This window comes from Neolamprologus multifasciatus, chromosome 11 (genome assembly GCF_963576455.1).
Source record: "Neolamprologus multifasciatus chromosome 11, fNeoMul1.2, whole genome shotgun sequence".
Taxonomy (NCBI): Eukaryota; Metazoa; Chordata; class Actinopteri; order Cichliformes; family Cichlidae; genus Neolamprologus; species Neolamprologus multifasciatus.
This window is the reverse complement of record NC_140449.1, coordinates 28,875,605-28,895,213: the sequence shown is the minus strand read 5'-3', so window position 1 is coordinate 28,895,213 and position 19,609 is coordinate 28,875,605. Positions and strand designations below refer to the sequence as shown.

Here is a 19,609-nt window from a genome sequence, read left to right as displayed (position 1 = left end):
CCAACAAACACAACAATGTCGATGAAGTGTTTTGCACCGCCAAAGGCTCCTGCGGTAGCACCCAAAAGGCAGAGGATGATGCTAACCATCGCACAAAAGGTTGAACTTCTGGACATGCTAAAGGAAGGTAGAAGTTACCGTATTTTTCGGACCATAAGGCGCATGGGATTAAGGGAAACAAAACAGTCAGATAAGTCAAACTTTACTCAACTCATTCTTCTTGCTTCCTCTACTTCCGTACCATTGATTCATTAATGTTGAATTCTCTCTCAGCTGCTCTAGTCCCATGTTCTGGACCTGAAAACAGGGTTTGATCTTTGGTGTCATTCTATAACACTGGACTTATTTTTTGGCCGAAGGTTTTTAACTTCGGTAGTTTTTAAACATGAGAGAAATTTTCATGCCTGTCTGAGAAAAGTGTATAAAGTGTGTAGTGAGGGGTTTTACAGCTGTAAGACATTTATAATAATTATCTGTTAAAGCTGGCTACTTCAAAGATTTCACCTATCGCGGGTTATTTTTAGAACGTAACTCCCGCGATAAACGAGGGACCACTGTATTATAATCTTACAGCAAGAACGTTGTAGGTTCGCAACTGGTTGGTCAAAGGTTGAGTAGCTCCTTGAGTACCCTCACTAAGAACCTTCTTTCTTTCTTTTCTGAGCATGAAGGATTGTCTCTATAGTAACCTGCCCAAGGTGTACCCCGCCTCTAGCTGCCTGTCAGCTGAGATAGGCTCTGTATACCTGATACTGAGCTTTTAATTTTTACATACACCACTTTAAGTCTGACTTTTTCCATCACTTCTATGGACTTTTACAAACCTGTTTGATCTGTGTACTAATAAGTTGTAAGATCTGAATTGTATTCACTGACAGCTTTCAGGAGTTAATATGAGACATTCATATTAAGACAATTTAAAAACTTTTTTATTGTTATTTTCAGGTTTTTTGTTTGTTTGTTTTTTCCTTTTTTGGATAGTGAAGCAGTGAAGATAGACACAGAGGAAAGTAGGGTGAGAAAGATAAAGAAGATATGCAGCAAAGGGCCGGGATAAGATTCAAACCCAGACCGCCACTCTTCGGCCGTGCAACATGCGGTTTTCTGCTCATCCACTGAGCTAAAGTAGCACCCGTGATTCTAAAACTGTATATCCCCTTAATCCATTTCTGGTTCTTAGAGATCTTTTTATAAGTATCACTTGTCACTGTGTCACTACTTATATTCGTTTGGTGTTTCATTCTTAACAAACTTTAGTACCAGGTGTTTAAATATATGATCTTAGTCGCATACACATTTACACACTACACAAGGCTCAGTGGTTTAGATAGTTTTAACTATTTAAGATCTCTAACCATCTTTTGTTAGCATGTATCATCAATTATATTTTCCATATATGCATAAATATTTTATGTGTGTGTTTGTCAGAACGTTACCGTATTCAGAGCGACAGTTTTGAAGACATGTGGTTGGTTGTGAAGGAGCTGGTCCACAGGTTTGACCAGCATTTCTCCAAATTGGGAATCAAGGATTTCAAGAAAAGTTTCAGTGGACCTCTCCCACTGGAGGAGTACTTCCTGTCTGTAGACAATCACTTCCAGGTACTAACACACACCGAAGCCAACCATAGGTGTAAATCCTACATTGTCAAGGGTCAGGGATTAAAAAAGAAATGACTTAAATATCAGTCAATTTAGTTATTATCAGTTCTGTCATCTGTCACCTTTACTTAATTTTATTAAGTTAAACCACAATTTGTCTGTTAAATATTTGTCACTTTGTCTCTTAGCTGCGCGTCAGTGCTCAGAAATATCAGGACCTGCTGTCGGAGCGAGCAGTCCAGTTCCGAGCCATCCAGCGCCGCCTGCTGACTCGGTTCAAGGACAAAACCCCAGCACCCCTGCAGAACCTTGACACGCTAATGGATGCCACTTACAGCCAGGTCAGACACATGCATTGAGGTTTGCTTTTTTGCTTGGAGTCTTAGATACCCACACTGTCTGATGTAACTCCATACGCCAATATTAAAGAGGGAGAAGCTATTATTCAAAGAAGCCATCTGAGGTAGTTCAGCATCTGTTCGGGACAACTCTGAGAGGAGACCCTCAGGCATGTGGAACAAGCACAAAGCAAGACATCTTATATGACCTCATGGTACCTTAGAAACTTCCAGGAGGGGTGGGTACAAGAAACTTTAGGGCTGGGTACTTACTGAAATTTCAGTACGGCTTAGCATGTGTTTCCCTATGTTTTTATGCTGTTTTGTGTCATCTTGAAAGCACACTCACACAAGAACGAAAGGGAGCATATGTACTTGGGAACAAAAGTATCAGCCCAGTGCCATGTCTGTTTAAAGTGTGTGTGTGTGTGTGTCCAACTGGGTGTGAGCACACAGCTAATCACCTAAACAGAGGAAGTCTATAAATCTCCAAAATGTAGCCCTCACACTATAAATCTACACTAACACATCATCACAGTGTGTCTCTGTGTGTGCTGTGTGTATATTTGTGAGGACCAGTTGGACTATTAGCTCTCATGAGGATACTTGTGGAAGGTGAGAACATTTTGGCCAGTGCTCACATTTTGGCACCTTTAAAGGGTGTTTGGGGGTTCAGATTGGTTTCAGGGGTAGAGTTAGTATTAGATATGAGTAAGATTATATGATACTTAAGTTTTATCAAAGATGGGTACGTTGGTCAGGTATGCGAAAAGTGTCTTTTTGCTTTATTTTCTAATAGACCAGGCCTGGGCGATGTAGGGTACATGGATTTCTCAACAGGTGATTTCTTTGCAGTGGTTGAGTGTTATTTTTCAACATGTTGGCTTAGTGTTAAGACCTAATCGGGAAATGACTCTTATATTTATAGATATATAGATATTTGTGTCAATGTGACACCAGCGGCTGACCGAACTGAAGTATTTGTCACCCTGAAATGAGAACGTGTTGGCCATTCAGTTGAGATTATTCATTTTTGGGCAGAAGGCTCAGTGTAAGTGAATGTCGTTTAAACTGTAGAGACACACTGGCATGTGCAGCTGAGGTCTGTATAAAGTCGATTTTAAAACAAAGCAGCTGTTCAGCTTTTGTCTCTCTCTTTGTTTAACTGTGAGGTATTGGAGGGTGGAGCAGTACTAGTGTAACCGTGATATTGCACGTATGTGTTTGTTAGACAAAGTGATGGTTGCTTGCCCCTATTGTTTATTCTAATTCTTGACTTGGTGGTCATTACTTCCACCTTCCATTAGCCTCTCGTTAACATAGCAGGGCTAGGTGACATCATCTCTTCATTAGCTGTTAAAGCTTTCAGTACATTACTGTTTGGCTTTGTGTGATCAGAGCCGCTTTCTCTGTCCAACAGCGTGCACTAACAATACCTTAATTTAATGCAAATTAACTTCCAGAGCTCTGAGAGTTTGTTGGAGCTTAATGAGCGGAAATTAATGAGCTTGTTGAAGTTCTAATTGCCATTTTAACCCAAATAAATAGTGTTCACCTTGGGTTGTCTTGACTCTTGCCAGGATAAGCAATCAGAGAGCCTGATCTAAACATGTCTGCCTTAAATGTTAATGTGTGGGTCTGCTGAATGTCTACCACCTTAACCATTTATTCAGCAGTACTTATTGTGCTCATACATCAACAGCAGCGTTTTTAGACACGCTGAAAGAGATTTTTTAAAAATCATCAGCGGGTAATTTCAGAACATTTATCTAATTTTTTTTATAACATTAAAAAATCTGGGCTATTGAGAGGGTAGGTTACTGACATGATATGCATGTCATGAACCCCACACTCTCCCTGCTCTTCACATGCTTTAAAATACCATTCATGGCACCCCTCAGCTGGATAAGTGGTTTGGGGAGTAGTGTCTGATCATTTTAAGGTAATCAAAATAATAATAATCATAAATAAATAAGAAGAATGCTGCATGTGTTCACATACCTTTCTGTACTGATATGACTTCATGCTCATTCCACATGCTCAGAGCGGTTTTGTAGTAAATTTGGCTAATTAGCACATGCCTATACTGCAGTATTGTTTGGGCTCTCTGTGCTGTTGGTTGTGGAATTAAAATGATTTGATGCTTTAATAAAATGTTGTAATTGCATAAATGCAGAAAGTGAGCCACATTAGCCCGTTTCTAGCTGGTTACTGGGCAACATGAAGACATTATAATGTGTCCTATATAATTCATTTTTGTGGATGTATATTGAATATTATTGTTATGACATTATAATCATAAAATTGCTTTCATAAGCTGTTATAGCTGCATAAAGCAAAAAGCAGGTCATTTTAGTGGTTGCCAGGCAGCCTGATAACATCATGGCATATCACGCAGAACTAAACATTTTTTAATTTAAATTTCGAATAACTGTTGTGAAATTGTGGTTGATCGCTGTCCTTTTCTGAGCCTGGTGCTGCCAGAGGTTACTTCCTGTTAAAACAGAGTTTTTCCTTCCCACTTTTGCCAAGTGCTTGTTCAAAGGGGCTCATCTGATTGTTGGGGTTTTCTTTGTATTATTATAGTGTCTTGAGGTGACTACAGCTGTGGTTATAAAATATATATCCACAAATGCAAAAAAAAAAAAAGAAGTTTTTACCTGTTTCTATAGGAAGGAACCTTCAAGAGTCTAAGATGTAAGATGTGATCATTTTTCAGCATTGTGGAACATATTTAATGTTTTTAATTGCTGCTACTAATTTTGGTGAGTAAAACTTTAGAGAGGACCTTTGATTAATTAATTGGTAATCATTAATCTGCAGGGTTTTTTTTTCTTTCTGTTTTTTTTAATACAGTGAGCTCATGTAAAATTAAATAACTCTGTGTACACAGATACTTCGTTTTTAGTCACTAATTTACTCATTTTGAAAATCACTGACGATACCAGCAACTTGACTTAAATGATCACCGTAATCAATGGTTTGTCGTGCATTGACTTGTTGCCCTGCTGGAGCCGTACTTTTGCTTTCACCAAGGCTTTGATAGAAAAGTGTAACTGAAGGTGTAACTGAAAATAACTTGTCACTTATCAATTTTAGTGAATTAATGTAATTTAAATTCATCATTTCTTTCAGTTTACAGTAATGTGATGATATCACATTGTATCACATCCATAGATTTACTGGATATTGTTGTTTTTTGACTTTGACATGTAACCTTATAACTCTCTTAAGACGTCCAGACCTGAGTTTAAATCTCCTCTCAAAAAGCCATTGTCTCACACTTTCTTTCTTTTTTTTAGCTCTTTATACCTCTGAAATTTTGACTCTGCCTCCTCAAGCTAATGCTTTCTGGTGTCACTCCTGTCCATCACACTTTTTCCCCTCTCTCTCTCTCTCTCTCTCCCTTTCTGTGTCTTCCTCTCTTCCCGCCATCCAGCGGCCTGTATGCGGGAAGTTTCTGACACACTATACACTCTGTAATGTATACACACCCGCCATAATGGAGGCTATCGACGGGCTGGTCGGAAGAGTGATGAATGCATCAAATTAATAATTCATGTCAGTATTAAGAGTCATGCTGCTGATGCCAGGGCCAACTCAGCAGTTTGAATTCTGTAACTGGATGAATTTTGTGAGGATACATCATATCTTCATTTTTATTAGAAGGCTTGACAAGGACATTAGATAATAAGCCTTAATTTGCTATTAATTTGGTGGTTTTATCTGTTCTTTTATTTATTTGTTTTCTTTCTTTTATTCGATTTTCAATCATAGTTTCTGTTTATAGATTTAAGGGATATGAATTCTTTTTCATGTTCTTGTCATTTCTAATCAACCAGTGTTATTTGCATATATCCTTGTTTCTATTTTTAATTTTCTATCTAAAATGCATTTTTAAAGTTCTTACAGTTCAAACATTTCTGCAACAAATAGTATTTAACAGTCATTTGGTTAAATGTAGAGTCACCTTTTGGGTTTCCATTTCAATAGTTGCAACAGTTTGCTCAGAGGCATTTCAGTGTTCTTGATGTAGGAAGGTAATATATTGTTCATGATTTTTACCAGGTCATTTAACCAGGTCAAAAGCCTACCAGGTAAAACCTTGTTGGAGTAAAAACATAAGATGTTTTGTGGAGGTTTATCCCATGAAGCTGCGGCTCCATGGGTGCATTCACACTGTTGTTAGGATGGCAAAGGAATGTGCGGCTAAACAGGAATGCTGGTGAACCAGGCACCTCTTTCATTTTGGCTCAGAGGAATGTCTGCTGGGTAAATTTTCTGCATCAATCTTGGGCAAACGATGGGGGGATTTCCCCCTCGTTAGCGGTGTGTGTCTCCACATGCAGTGGCCGGCAATCGCCGACGCACCGTCAGAGATAAGAGGAATGAGCTCCCTGTGAGAATACTCTGTGGTCGGCTGTGCATTTATGCAGCTGAGGATAATATTTCCATTGTTCATGCTGCCTTTACGGGCCTATATTTTATTCATGAATTCCTAAGAGCTAGCAAGCCACGTCTTACTTTATGTGTGTTCGTGTAAACTTTTTCATGTGCCGAATACAGTGGCTTGATTCCAAAATACACCAAGTGCTTGAACTAGCCGAATATGATTGATGAGTTTCAGAATAGAGTAAGACCCATGAATGATTATTTTTGTGTCAGAGTGGCTCATATAGAAGAGAAACCAGCTATGGACAAAATCCACCAGTTTGTTTGGTGGCTCCAGGAAATTTCCAGCTCTGCCCTGTGAGCGCTTCTGTCTTCTGTCCTGGTTGGAGGTGTGTTTCTCTTCCACCTCCCTCCCTGGTCCCTCCTTAAAAAGTCATCAGTCATCACATCCCCTGTATTTTACACGCTCCCCCTCTAACTGGTGTTTGATTAATTTATGGCTACTAGAGGTTTGACTGGCATCAGTGCTCCTCCTTGTAGCTACCTCATCTGCCTCTCAAATTCAAGGGAGAACTCAGGCCTGTCATTCATAGAAATAAAAACTAAATCCCCTAAAACAGTTTGTGGAATTGGAAGAAGAAAAAAGCCAATGGGGGGTTGAAAAAGGGGACTTTTCTGTTTCCATAAATATTTTCTTCTGTTTCCTCTGGAGGTGAAATTCCGCCGTTTGTTAGTATTAGTATTAGCATTAGCGTTGGGCTAACAAGCACGGCTGTCTGGGAAGTGGTGGGGGGCTCGGGAGCCAGGCCGCTCCAAGCCAAGCTGAGTCTCTCTGTAATTATAAGTTCAAACGTTGGAAGAGGGCAGCTCGCTGACTGACGGCATGACTGACAGGCCATACATTGGCCTCGCAGGGCCCCTAATGGAGGCCTCTAGTAGACAGCAGCTTGATTTATCTGGCCCCAAATGGAGCTCTAAACATGGCTAAACACTGATCCCACTGTGGAGAACAGGACCACCGCCATTAACAGCCAAACTTCTCACACCATGTATCTATGTGGGTGTGTATCAAAGAGTGCATGAGGAAGGTGTATATATTTGGCCATTTGTTTGTGTACCTATAAGTGTATTAATGTGTGTAATCATAATTCTGCAGATACATATTTGTGATGGAGATTGCTGGCTGTGTTTGTATGCTATGTTTCTATATAAGTTCAAACACTTTACAAGATTATACTTGCATGTTTTCCCCCTTTATTTGGCTGTGCAAAATTTCTGAAGTTGATAAATTAACAAAATAGAACCAGCAATTTAGACCAAATTCACAGCAATAAATTAAATACAGACTCCAGAAATTTCCAACAGCCAATCGAAAAAAGTAACACATAAAGTCATGAAGAACTCTAACCCGACCTTCTGTTTGACGTTTGTGACTCAGCATGTAATCACACATGTAATGGAGAGGTAACTCCACAAAGTAAAGATAGACATTTACCAACATTTATACAACAATATGAACTGAAGAAAACTAAATATCATTTGGGTGTAATGCAACTATACTCCTACTCTCTGTTACCAGGAACCATGAGAAACCAGATTGAAGTCAGTATGCTATGGTTGGATATCAAATTTCAATATGTTGCCCTTGAAAATTTAATCTAAAAATCTATTACCTAAACCTCTGGCTGTTTCTTGGTAAGTTTTACTTTTTTCTTGGATTAGGTACAGGACTGTGCAAAAGTTTTAGGCAGGTGTGAAAAAGTACTGTAAACAAAGAATGCTTTCAGAAATATAATTGATAATTGATATGATTGTTTATTGGCCCCAAATGTATTCTGTAAAAGGACAATGACCCCAAACATGCAGCCAAAGTCATTAAGAACTATCTTCAGCATAAAGAAGAGCACGAACTACTGGAAGTGATGGTATGACCCCCATAATGCTCTGATCTCAGCATCACTGAGTGTGTGTGCGACTACATGAAGAGACGGAGGGGTTGTGATGAGCCTACATCCACAGAAGATCTGTGGTTAGTTCTCCAAGATGTTTGGAACAACCAGTTCCTTCAAAAACTGTGTGCAAGTGCACCCAGAAGAATTGATGCTGTCTTGAAGGCAAAGGATGGTCACACCAAATACTGATTTAATTTAGATTTCTCTTTTGTTCATTCACTGCAATTTTTTGATTGATTAAAAAATAAGTAATTAACACTTCCATTTCTGAAAGCATTCTTTGTTTACATCATTTTTCCCTCACCTGCTTAAAACTTTTGCACAGTACTGTATTTTCAAATGTAAGTCTCACAGATTTTGCATACATTCATCTGCTTGTGTTAAGAGAAAAATTGAAGAGATATATTTCTGCGAAGTTAATCTTCCATTTTGTACTAGAAAAAGTCAATTATGTAAATCAGGATTTTGAAAATCCTGAAACAAGCTATTAAAGTTGCTGCTTTGTTAATGAAACCTATACATCATAAGCATGCTTTATGATGAAGCTCTCAGATCTGTCTTTATGTACTCCTTTCATCCGTCTGTCTTCTGTGTATCTATACATGAACTCTTCTCTTAGATGACGGTGATGTGTTAACACATTAACAAGGAGAGGTAGAATATGTGTATTTCTCTGATGTAACTGGCAGCCTCTTAGTTCACGTGTGTGTTCTTACGTATGAGATTAAAGGGACGATGGGAGTCGATAAACTTCCACTTCCTCTCTTTTTCTCTGTCTCGCTCTTAATAATTTTCTTCCCCCAGGAGATATTTGTCCCCAAGAACACACAGATTTAAACTCATTAGATGCCTTCTCTCACCCTCACACACACACATACACTGAGACCCTTCTCGAGGCTGTGGAGCACAGAGGGGCGGTCGTGGACTGGTTTGTTTTTCTTCAGAAAACTGTTTTCCTTCAGAAGGTCTGTTTATGTGACTGCCTTATCAATGAATGGCTGTCTTTCATTCAGCTGACTGAGATTCAGTTTTCTGTACGTGATTCTGTGAGTGTGTGTGCGTGATTGGGGACGCTTGTCTCCTAGGTGTGAGATTTTGTCTTTTTAAAATATTTTTAGGAGGAGTCTTAGCAAAGCCTACTTTATCTCCAGGTACACACAGACACACCTGCATATAGACTGTTAGAGCCTCCAGGTGAAGATTCCAGGTGATGGCCTGCAGGCAGGTAGTCAGCCCAATAAGAAAGAGAAAGTTATTTTTAGCCGTTGTTTAATTCCTGTCCTTTCATGATCTAACTGTTTATTATCTTGAATGCATTTGCTTTACATCTTTATAATTAAACCTGAGCAGCTAGAACATCTTGGTTAATATTTTCATATAAACAGTAAAGCAAATGTGCAAGCTGCATCGTTTTATCTTAGAGAGAATAATCTATACCGTTCCAATCAGCTCTGTGGAACTTTATAGTATCTTTGAGCTCACAGTTGTGGTTTTGTGGCCTGCATCATTAGCGTTTTTGGTTTACTCTCATTCTGATCATGAGCATAGTTTTCAACCACATAAGGAAACTGTTTCCTGCACAAAATCCCTAAAAACCCCTTTGTATGCAACCTGCCCATCACCATTTGGCAGACAGACAGCATTAGCGACTAGCTGATAAACATGAAGCATGTGGTTTCTGAAAAGTCTGATATTTTTTTCCACAAATGAATGTTAAAGATTCCCAGTGTGCTGTCTGCTCAGTATAAACAAGCGTTTTCTCTCCTAAAATGTTTGCCAGCTATACCACATGTGGCGTTGCATGTGTGTAAAGTTTAAAGCTGGCTGTCCACTTTTTTGTGGCCCATTCTCATAGCATTGCATATGTTTCTGTTACACTGTTTCCTCTTGTAGTTTTGCTTTTAATTGCTTTGTCTGCTCTCCAACTTTGATTAGTCATGAACAAACAAATTGGATTATTTTGTCAGCTTTTTTCAATTATTTTTGATTCAAATAGGCCTTCCATTTAATTCCAGGTAGCACTAGCTCATCATTGAGTGTGTGTAAAGTTAAAATGTTTCAGATTAACTGTGTAAAGCCTGGTCATATCAGCAGGATCAGATAAATGTTTGTGATGAAGCTTTGCTTCCCAGCCCAAAACAAATGTGCCCTGCCCTGACCACCACGTGGATTTGGTCCAAGTCTGGCTCTAATTTCTTATTCCCTCAGGCTTGATCAGGTCGAGTTTCATTTTATTTATCTTCCCAAGATTTTAATCAGGTTCGGGCTCATTAAATGCTGCAGTGGTTTGGGTGGGATAACGCACAATCCACATCGGTTCCACTAGGCCACATTTTTGGACCCAGCATACGCTGCTGTATGAAAGTCATGTAAAAGAAAAGAAAACACTGAGGGAGGAAGAGAAAAGTGAGGATGAAACATCTGTACTGTTCTTTATCAGAGAGGCATAGATGACCTGCCAAAGGATTTCCTCATGGATGTGGTTGAACTGGAAGAGACCTTATTATTAACATATGGATATGGTCAATGGTGGGAGGGGTGAGAGACTGTCAGGGAGGGGATCAAGAGGGTGAAATTCATAGAGGAATGAATGGAAGAAATGTAGAGATGAAAAGGCAAACACAAGAAGGATGTAGAATTTAATAAAAACTGAGAACTGTGATATGCCAAATGTGAAACCATAGCAAGTCATGGACTGAAGATATTGAAATATGGAGGAAAGAATACAGACAAGTGCATAAACAGCATAAAAACATATAATTTAGAAATGACCTTCTGACATCTGTGTGCATACTGCAGATTCATGCAGGGAAAGCAAAGTATGTAATGGTTCATTTTACTCCGATTTAGGATCTTCTGAGGCCGCAGCTACGTTATTATTAATAGCCTGCCACATAACTATTGAAAAAAATGCGCCTGCTCAAACTCTTCTAATGGTTTTGAGCTTTTTTTCCTTTTATTCCTCCTATCAGTGGGTTTCCATGCTGTGTAACAGCAGAAGCCCTCCTGAATTTGCACCAAAAATGCAAAATGCCTGCTTACTTTGTAATGACTAACACAGGCTCTATAACTCTTGTGGGGAAATAGTTGGCAAAAATCTCAGAGATGCATTTGTATGTTGGACTCTTTAATTTACAGGCTATGAAAGTAGCAGGTTTACATGGGATTAAAATCACAGTTGCAATTTGTATAAATTACTACAGGTAATCACAGGGATTATGATGCAGTTTATTTTTTTAAACAGTGGAAATACAGCATTTCTATTTAAATAACTTTTGTGAGGATGCAAAAAATGATGCAGAAATGAGTCAGAAATGTAAACTATGTAGACAGATCAAACTAAAGAGACATATGCAATGAAGATAGAACAGAGATCGAAGTCACATAAAAATAAATTAGGCGGATGGAGGGAAAGTCGTAAACCATCTCCTCCCCCCCGCCTTTCCTTCTATCCTGTCCTCTGATCCCACAGCTGACGGAATCAAAGAACAGATCTGACTTTTATTGTCTTTTCCCCATTCATCTGCTTTCATCTGTCTACTGTCTGTCCTGCAAATGACAGAGTTATACAATCTTTCCGTCATGCCACAAAGGGACAGACTAAAGAGGAAAAGAGCAGCGAAAGTTTACAGAGTGTAAGGAAAGAGGGTGAAATTTGAATTTATTATGTCTAGGAAGTTTGGCACTAGTAACAAAAATAGTAGAAGAACTAGGAAATGAAGTAAGCACAGGAGAAAACAATGAAATGCTACATTGGAAGGACAAAGAAATAATAATAAAAAAAGCACAAGATAGTAATTTAACTGTATGATGAAGAGATTTTCATCAGTGCGATCTCACCCTGTTTCTGATATTGGGCTTACTGGTAGAATATTAAAAGGTTTTAACTATATAGAAAGGCTTCTCACTGTGCTTACCACATCATTTCTCATTGTGTTCTGTTGCTGAGCACCAAGCTGAGATTTAATAAGTCATCCACGTTGGAAAGCTGTCATGCTGGGAGGAGATTAGAGAGGCAGAGATTATAGACTGAAGGCTTTTTTCCCCCCTGTGGCTTTAATTAAACACACTGATAGTTCAGTGGCATGGGCCCAGCTCTGATTTTACACTCTGATACTGGACACTGACTTGAGAAATCTTCTTCAATGCGAGTGAGACCTGGCACACTGCTAATTGTCCCTGCGGTCAAAGGTCAATTTTGGTCTTGTGTCATGGTTTCATAAGTTCCCACCTCATTTCTCTGGCACAAGAGTTTGAACTGCAACATATAAAACCACAGCAGGGTGCTGTTTACATTCTGCTTTGGTCTTTGGAAGCTGTTGTTTAGCCAAAGAGTAAATGAAATCAGCTTTGCAGCTCACAACACAATGTGTGCAGTTTTATGTTGTCGACCACAAACTGTAAACTTATGCTTTCAGTGATGTTATGAGTCAAAAGATTGCAGTTGAGTGGTGATTGAAAATGTCCATTTGTGCTTTGTGGTCTGAACTAGTGGCAGTGACTACAGTGGTGGGGGGATGTAAAACTACGCAAAGAAAGAGCTGTTCCATTAAAAAACATTCTCCAAGAAAAAAAAAATACAAGAAAAATAAAGTAATAGGTTTATTTGACAAACAACAAGGTGTTGTTAATCAAATGTGCTTCATTAAGTTTTGGCAGTTTGCATTTCATTCAGGTTTGTGTCAACACAAATCAACAATCTTTGCGCCAATGAATTGACCCCAAAATCAGACCTTCCAAAACCCCAAGCATTACATCTCATACTGCACAGTTCTCAGTTAACATGGTAAATGTTAACATTCAAGACAGTACAATTAGAAAAAGACTGAGCAAGTATAGCACGTTTGGTGAGGTTGCAAGAAAAAAGTCTCGTCTTTGTAAAAAGAACATGGCAACATGACTTTGGTTTCAAATTGTGATCTGAACGAACCACAAGACTTCTGGAACAACATCCTTTGGACAGAGAAGGCAAAGTGAAGATGTTTAATGTTTGGCAGTGCATACCAGCACAAATTCTCAATAGTAACTGTTAAGCAAGGTGGTGGAAGGGTGATGATTTGGGCGTGTCCTGTTGTATGATCCAAACAAAACAACAGGACCATTATCCCGAGCACACCAGCAAATCTACATCAGAATGGCTGAAACAGAAAACACTCAAGGTCTTGCAATGGCCCAGACTTCAACCCTATGGAAATGTTGCTGTAGGACCTTAGTAGAGCTGTGTATGAACAAATGCCCACAAACTTAAATGACGTAAAGCAAAGTTGTAAGAAGAGTGGGCCAAAATTTCTCCACAATGATGTGAGAGACTGATAAAGTCATACAGAAAATAATTACTTGTTCCTTGGTTCTATAAAGTATTGAATCATCGGGTGTGATTAGTTTTTGCATTGTTGTGAAAACTTTCTTTTTCATATACAGGCAGGCACAGACTTGCCAATACACTATATCTACACGACAGGAAATTTGCCACATGGATCTGATTTTTCATGAATAAATTCCTGTTCATTAAGGAAATGCCATTGCAGTAATGATCCCTGCGTGTGCGTATGTCTTTACATGATTCAATTAGCTGTGAATAGAGTGCGTATGGAACGATGATATCCTCTGCATATATGGAGACCATATGCAAAAAAGGGACAAGCTGGCAGTCTGTTGAATTATAATACAGTGGAACAATATACGCAGACTGCATCCAGAGCTGTAACTAATGGATTCTGAACATAACATGAAAACATTTGTGCGTGTGTTTGTCTCCGGGTTTCAAGCAGAAACAGTAACAAGTATGACTATATATAAAAAAAGGGCAATTTCCAGGTGACATCTGTTTTTTTTTTTTAGATATAAACTAATATTGAGCAGCTTTTTAGATTTTATTTTGACTCTTGACTCACTAGATGTTATAGGTTGCTTTTGTTTTTAATGTTGCTGATACATTTTTATTACAATACAATTTGAACATTGCTGATTACTTTATAAAGACCACAAAAGCTGATGAATAAAATGATGAATTTCACTGGCAAGCTACACCATGCAGAACAGTTGCCTTGTGCTAGCAAATGAAGGGTCAGTAGAGACGGTCAGATAAGCCAAAATACGTGTGTCCTAGTAACAACTGATAGTTGTTGATCTTCTGGCACTATTTCATTACTTGGTGGAAGAGATGTTCATATTTCTGTTCTGTTAAATAGAACTTCTCCACGCTCAGTCTTGAAAAAGGAGGTGATAATATGGTTATGAAAACCATTGTTTTCACAGTCAAACTAAACAGTGTATGAAATCAGTGCTGCATTTTGTGGTTTGGCAGTGTAATGTTGTACTAGGCATTTTCGTGTCATGAAAAATGCTAGAAAACCTGCATTTGCGTTCGTAAAACAGCTGTATCAGTGATCAGCGAGTGACTCTACCTCTAATAGAACCGAATGTGAGAGGAAGAGAAAAAGTATAATGGGATCATGCTTTATCAGTCCTTGAGAGTATTGCGCACTAAAACTGTAAGCTCGGACATGCAATTACCACTTTGCTTTCTGAACCGTGCTGTTATGTGCTCCTATAATTTATCCTGACTTTGGTTTACAGTTAGCTGGACAGTTAAAGACAACAATAGGTTTGTAAAACTTGGATTGCCATGCTTTTTTTTTTTTTTTTTTTGCTTTGTGTGGAATGATACAGAAAGAACACCAGAGGCTCCTTTACTAATGATTTGATCCATTAACCATTTAAGTAGCAAACTGGTGGCAATAAATAGAAGAAATGTCTGTACATTTTATTCTTTATGCCATTAAAACACGTGTGTGTGTGACCTTACTTGACTGATCACCTCACAAGTTCACTTTCTCCAAAGTCAACATGTCTGTGTCTGCATGTTGTATATGTGCGTTTGTTTCTTCCGCCTCCCAAACAATGGCTGATTTATAAGATTACACATATTTACTCTGTAATCAGTGTGTGTGTGTGTGTGTGTGTGTGTGTGTGTGTGTGTGTGTGTGTGTGTGTGTGTATGTGTGTGTAGTAAAAGAGAGTGTGGCGGCCGTGTGACGCCAAGCTGAGGATATTTATCTTGTTGCAGTGAATTCCCAGAGTTCTCCTCATTTTTTTCGTCTCTGTCTCGCTCCCTCACTCACTTCTCCCTCTTTTTTTCCCCCCTCCCTTGCCTCCTTCAAAGGAAGCCATTGAGAGAAAAGCAAACAGACATGGTGGGGGCAACACACACACACACACACTCAGGTATATACACAGCAATGCCAAGAGTGTGTTTTTAGTTGCAAATTATTTAGTGTGGTTTTTGGAGTTTGTGCAGTTTGTGCAAATGTGAGTGTGTGTGGACTTTTATAATTATGGAAGTGTGTTGCGTGTCCATGGTTAAGTGTGTGTGGAGCTCACATTACAAAGCTACAAGTGCGTTTGATTGGATTAACAATTAAAGCAAACGTGGACTGTGTTATCACTGCTAGTATCACTGTTGCATTAACGCTGATCTCATTTGCTCTGCATTAACTTTGTTAGCGTTCAGTGAGCTTTTGTCTTTCACAGTTGTAGGATTTTGGAATTTTGATGCAGCTTGCCACAGCTCTTTAGCCCCAAATTAGTGTCGTTTTCACTGGGACCACAACCAAAACCATCACCTCAGACCTGGCGCTGTATGTGTGTGTTTGTTGGCTTCTCAGGTCTCTCTGGTCTGGACTGCATCAAGAGTGTGGTTCAGTGTTGGACCAGGGGACGCTGTATGAACATGTTGTGTTACTGAGTTTGTGTAAAGGAATATGCACGTATGAACTGACATAATTAGTATATTTTTTTATTAAATATTATATTCTTCATAATCTTGGAAAGAAATTAAGATTTAGTCATTAAAAAAAGTTAACAACAGAGTTACAACAAAAACTAAAGAAAGAACTACGGCTTTACAATTCTATTTTAAATTACAAATATATATAAATACTGCTATACTATTGACTGTCAAGTTGCATATTACATATAATATAAATATATATTAAGATTATGTGGATTTTTAGTGTAATATTTGCACATTGTGTTAAAGTAGAAGAGAAAAATAGTGACTTTTAGCTGTTAAAGAGAGATTAACTCTGTGTTCATGTATTAAATGATTGATTTAGACTGAATAATATCAACATATTAATGTATAACACTAAACAATATTATTATATACAACTAACATCAGATTTCACAGCTTTATAGTGACCTAACATTTGAATGATTTATAGTCAGTATTCTTACAAAGACAAAAAACATTTTGCACCTGTGAAATCATTTTCCACTCACAATGCACAAAAATGTGGCATTTCCAAATACTGTGCTGGCCAAGTGCTCATAAGCCCTCCAAGCTAGGCATTTTCAGTTTTCAATTGGCAAAAAAATAAGCTTTACTGGACCTTCAAAGCTGTGGATTCAAAAACCTACAAAACACATCTGCAGTTGACTGGCTGATTCTAAACCAATTTCTGTGGATTGTTCCTAAGATTGTCTTTTTAATTTTTTTTTATTTTTTACAGCCACGGTCTCCGAGCTATTGAATGAGTAACTAGTAAGCGTAATCACTTAGATCATTCCCAACGGTTCAGTGGTCTAGTCATAAAGAGTCCGGGGAAAATGACGCAAACTTGAAATTATTGCAAATATTTGTCCCACAATTCCCATAAGCAACTCAGACAAACGCAAACTGTCCATTCAAATCATACATACAGCAATGATAATGAATGTATCTACGTGTTTAAACAGAGCAGTGCTACATATTTTGTGTGTTCCTGTGGTATTATAACAAGCTTGAGAAAATTACATTTAATTTGACATAATTTTTTTTAGTCTGGTAACTGACACTCATCAAAAGGGGTTTTTGGGGTCAGTTTATACTTCACTGCCATAACAAGAAACTCAAACAGCCCCAAAAGGACATCCTTTTGTATTCTGCTTCCAGCACAAGTATGACATGTCAACCACAAGATTTGGGATTATGTAAATAATTTGGAATTGAATTATGTGTTTTGCAAAGAATGTTAAATATCTGAAGGCAAAAAGCCTGCTGCACTCACTGTGGTTCAGGGTGTGTTAAGTTAACAACAGGCATGTTGTACAAATAAGTGTATACATTTCTTGATATTATGTTGCATTATATATAATTTCCACATTACATCTATGTCTACAGAAGTTTTTTTTTTTCTTAAGTGAGAACATAGCTCTGCTGCTTTAATTCATTTGAACTAAATCATATATCTCTTGTCATTTGACATAATTTTTGCTGAAGTTAATTACAACATGGCTCATGTAAAGTATGAGAATTGCCACTCCCTTCTCATTGTGAAACAACTGTAGTAAAATATTTTAATTAACATTATTATTTATAACCCTTTACATTTTTTTATAATGAAGGTTTTACTTCCCTTTTCTTACTACATCAAAGAAATTTAATAAACAGCTTTGTTAAAGTGGCAGTTGGACAGCAGGCGCAGAGACCTGTCAACGATATTTACCAACTGTTGACTAGCAACCCACCAAAGGAGTAGCATCTTTAATGTCTCAACAACAAGGCCAGGATTTTTCACTATTGAAGCACAAGCATGCTCATCTCAGATCAGCTGTTTTGTCGTATTAAAATGATTGCTCTTTGTCGAGACCTTCTCTGAACATGTGTTACTTATATGCAGTGTGACGGTGGGATTGGGAATGTATCGTTTAGCTTTTCATTCTTGATCAGCAAAATATCCCATCTGTGTGTCATATCGAATTTAAAGTCAAGTTAAAATATCGATGACAGATCACCCAGACTGAATACGATCATGCGGCAGAACGCCTGCTGGACACACAGCTGGACACACATCTGGTTCTGCATGTGTGTTTTTGTGTGTGTGAGATCACGTGCACATGGGCTTTCAAACTTGATGCACATGTTCATGTTTACAAATGTGGTTGCGCATCAATACTCGTGTGTAAGTACGTCCGCATTCATGCAAACAACCTGACGCGTGTTTGTGCGCCGTATGCGTGTGCACATGTGCAGCCTGGGAGGTTAGTGTGAACTGTTAATGACAGGCCACTGTGTGTGTATGCATGTGTGTGCCTGTATTGTATGTGTGTGTGTAATGAGTAGAGAGAAAGGTTTTGTGTGATTATAGGGCTCCTCTTAGGACCAGAGAGACTAAATATGGCTTCAGACTAAACACTGTCCCCCTCCACACACACACACATGCTCACACACCACACCACAGACCACATACACATTGGCAACATACAGCACATATGAAGAGAAAAGTCTGAAAATAACTTGAAGATATTTTTATGATCAGACAGGACAGGAGTTATCTTCATCCTGTGTGTTTCTGTGTTCCTCTAAGTGTGTTAAAATAAATCTAAACTACAAATTATTGAAGTCCAGTAGTAAGTTGTCATGTGGTTTCTTCATGTTCATTTTGTAATTGCAGCTTAGACAATTATAGTTGGACATTAAAAGCTTTGACTTCAGAAAGCAGTATCCATTTGAAGAAAAGCTTGAAACTTATAGCTTAAAGTATTTGTTAACTAATTTATATTTACAACGCTTTATACATTTTCACAATATAGTTTAAGTTAAGGAGCAGGGGGAATTCAACTCATGATGGCAGCTTTAGGTTTTTCAGCTGTTATGTTGTGACTCAACCTAAATTGATGACATTTGGAAAACTGGTGCTTAATAGAGCTGTAGATGGTTGTTTTGACGTCTGGAAAAAACAGTAGGTGTAGGTAGGTGTATAGTAGATGGCTGCTGGGAAACAGGACTTACTTTTCACTTAAAATTAAAAACTAAAAGTTTAAACAAACAAACAAACAAAACAGAAAAACAACAAATGAAAAATTAGGAAACAAAAGAGTCAAATGTTGCAGATTTCTTTACGTGTTGTTCTTAATTATATTCCTCTTTTGCTGTATTTTTCCTTTCATGTTACACGCGCTTTTATTGGATGACAGGGCTGCTCTGCAAGAAACCAAGTTTAACATCCAGTCTTTTTTACTATGGAGCCATGCAGTTGAATTATGTGCAAATGTGGTTTGGCATTGTGTTGCTGAAGCAAACACAGTCGTTCCAAACATTTTATATATATCATCTGAATAGCAGTCATAGCAGTGCTCTGGCCTTCAAAGATGTACGTGTCGCGCATGCTTTGTGTCCCCTACACTCGTGTAACACTGAGAATGCTGATTTTTAAACAACAAACTGATAACAAACTGGAATAGTACTCCTTATTTATGGACTTCAAATATTTCAGTTTTAAGACTTCAGTATAGTTTCTCTATTTGTCCCAGTCTAATTTAAACTTAAAATTATTGGACTGAC

At 38.2% G+C, this 19,609-nt stretch overlaps 1 protein-coding gene across 6 annotated transcripts in view; it reads left to right on the top strand.

Annotated features, from left to right (window-relative positions):
- bbs9 (Bardet-Biedl syndrome 9) overlaps positions 1–19,609 on the top strand; it is a 175,927-nt gene that overhangs the window by 58,402 nt on the left and 97,916 nt on the right. For all 6 annotated transcript variants that reach the window (XM_085176809.1, XM_085176811.1, XM_085176813.1 and 3 more), the window contains 2 exons: positions 1,429–1,601; positions 1,790–1,942. In XM_085176809.1, coding sequence (XP_085032935.1) covers positions 1,429–1,601; positions 1,790–1,942 — 326 coding nt within the window. The remainder of the gene's footprint in view (positions 1–1,428; positions 1,602–1,789; positions 1,943–19,609) is intronic.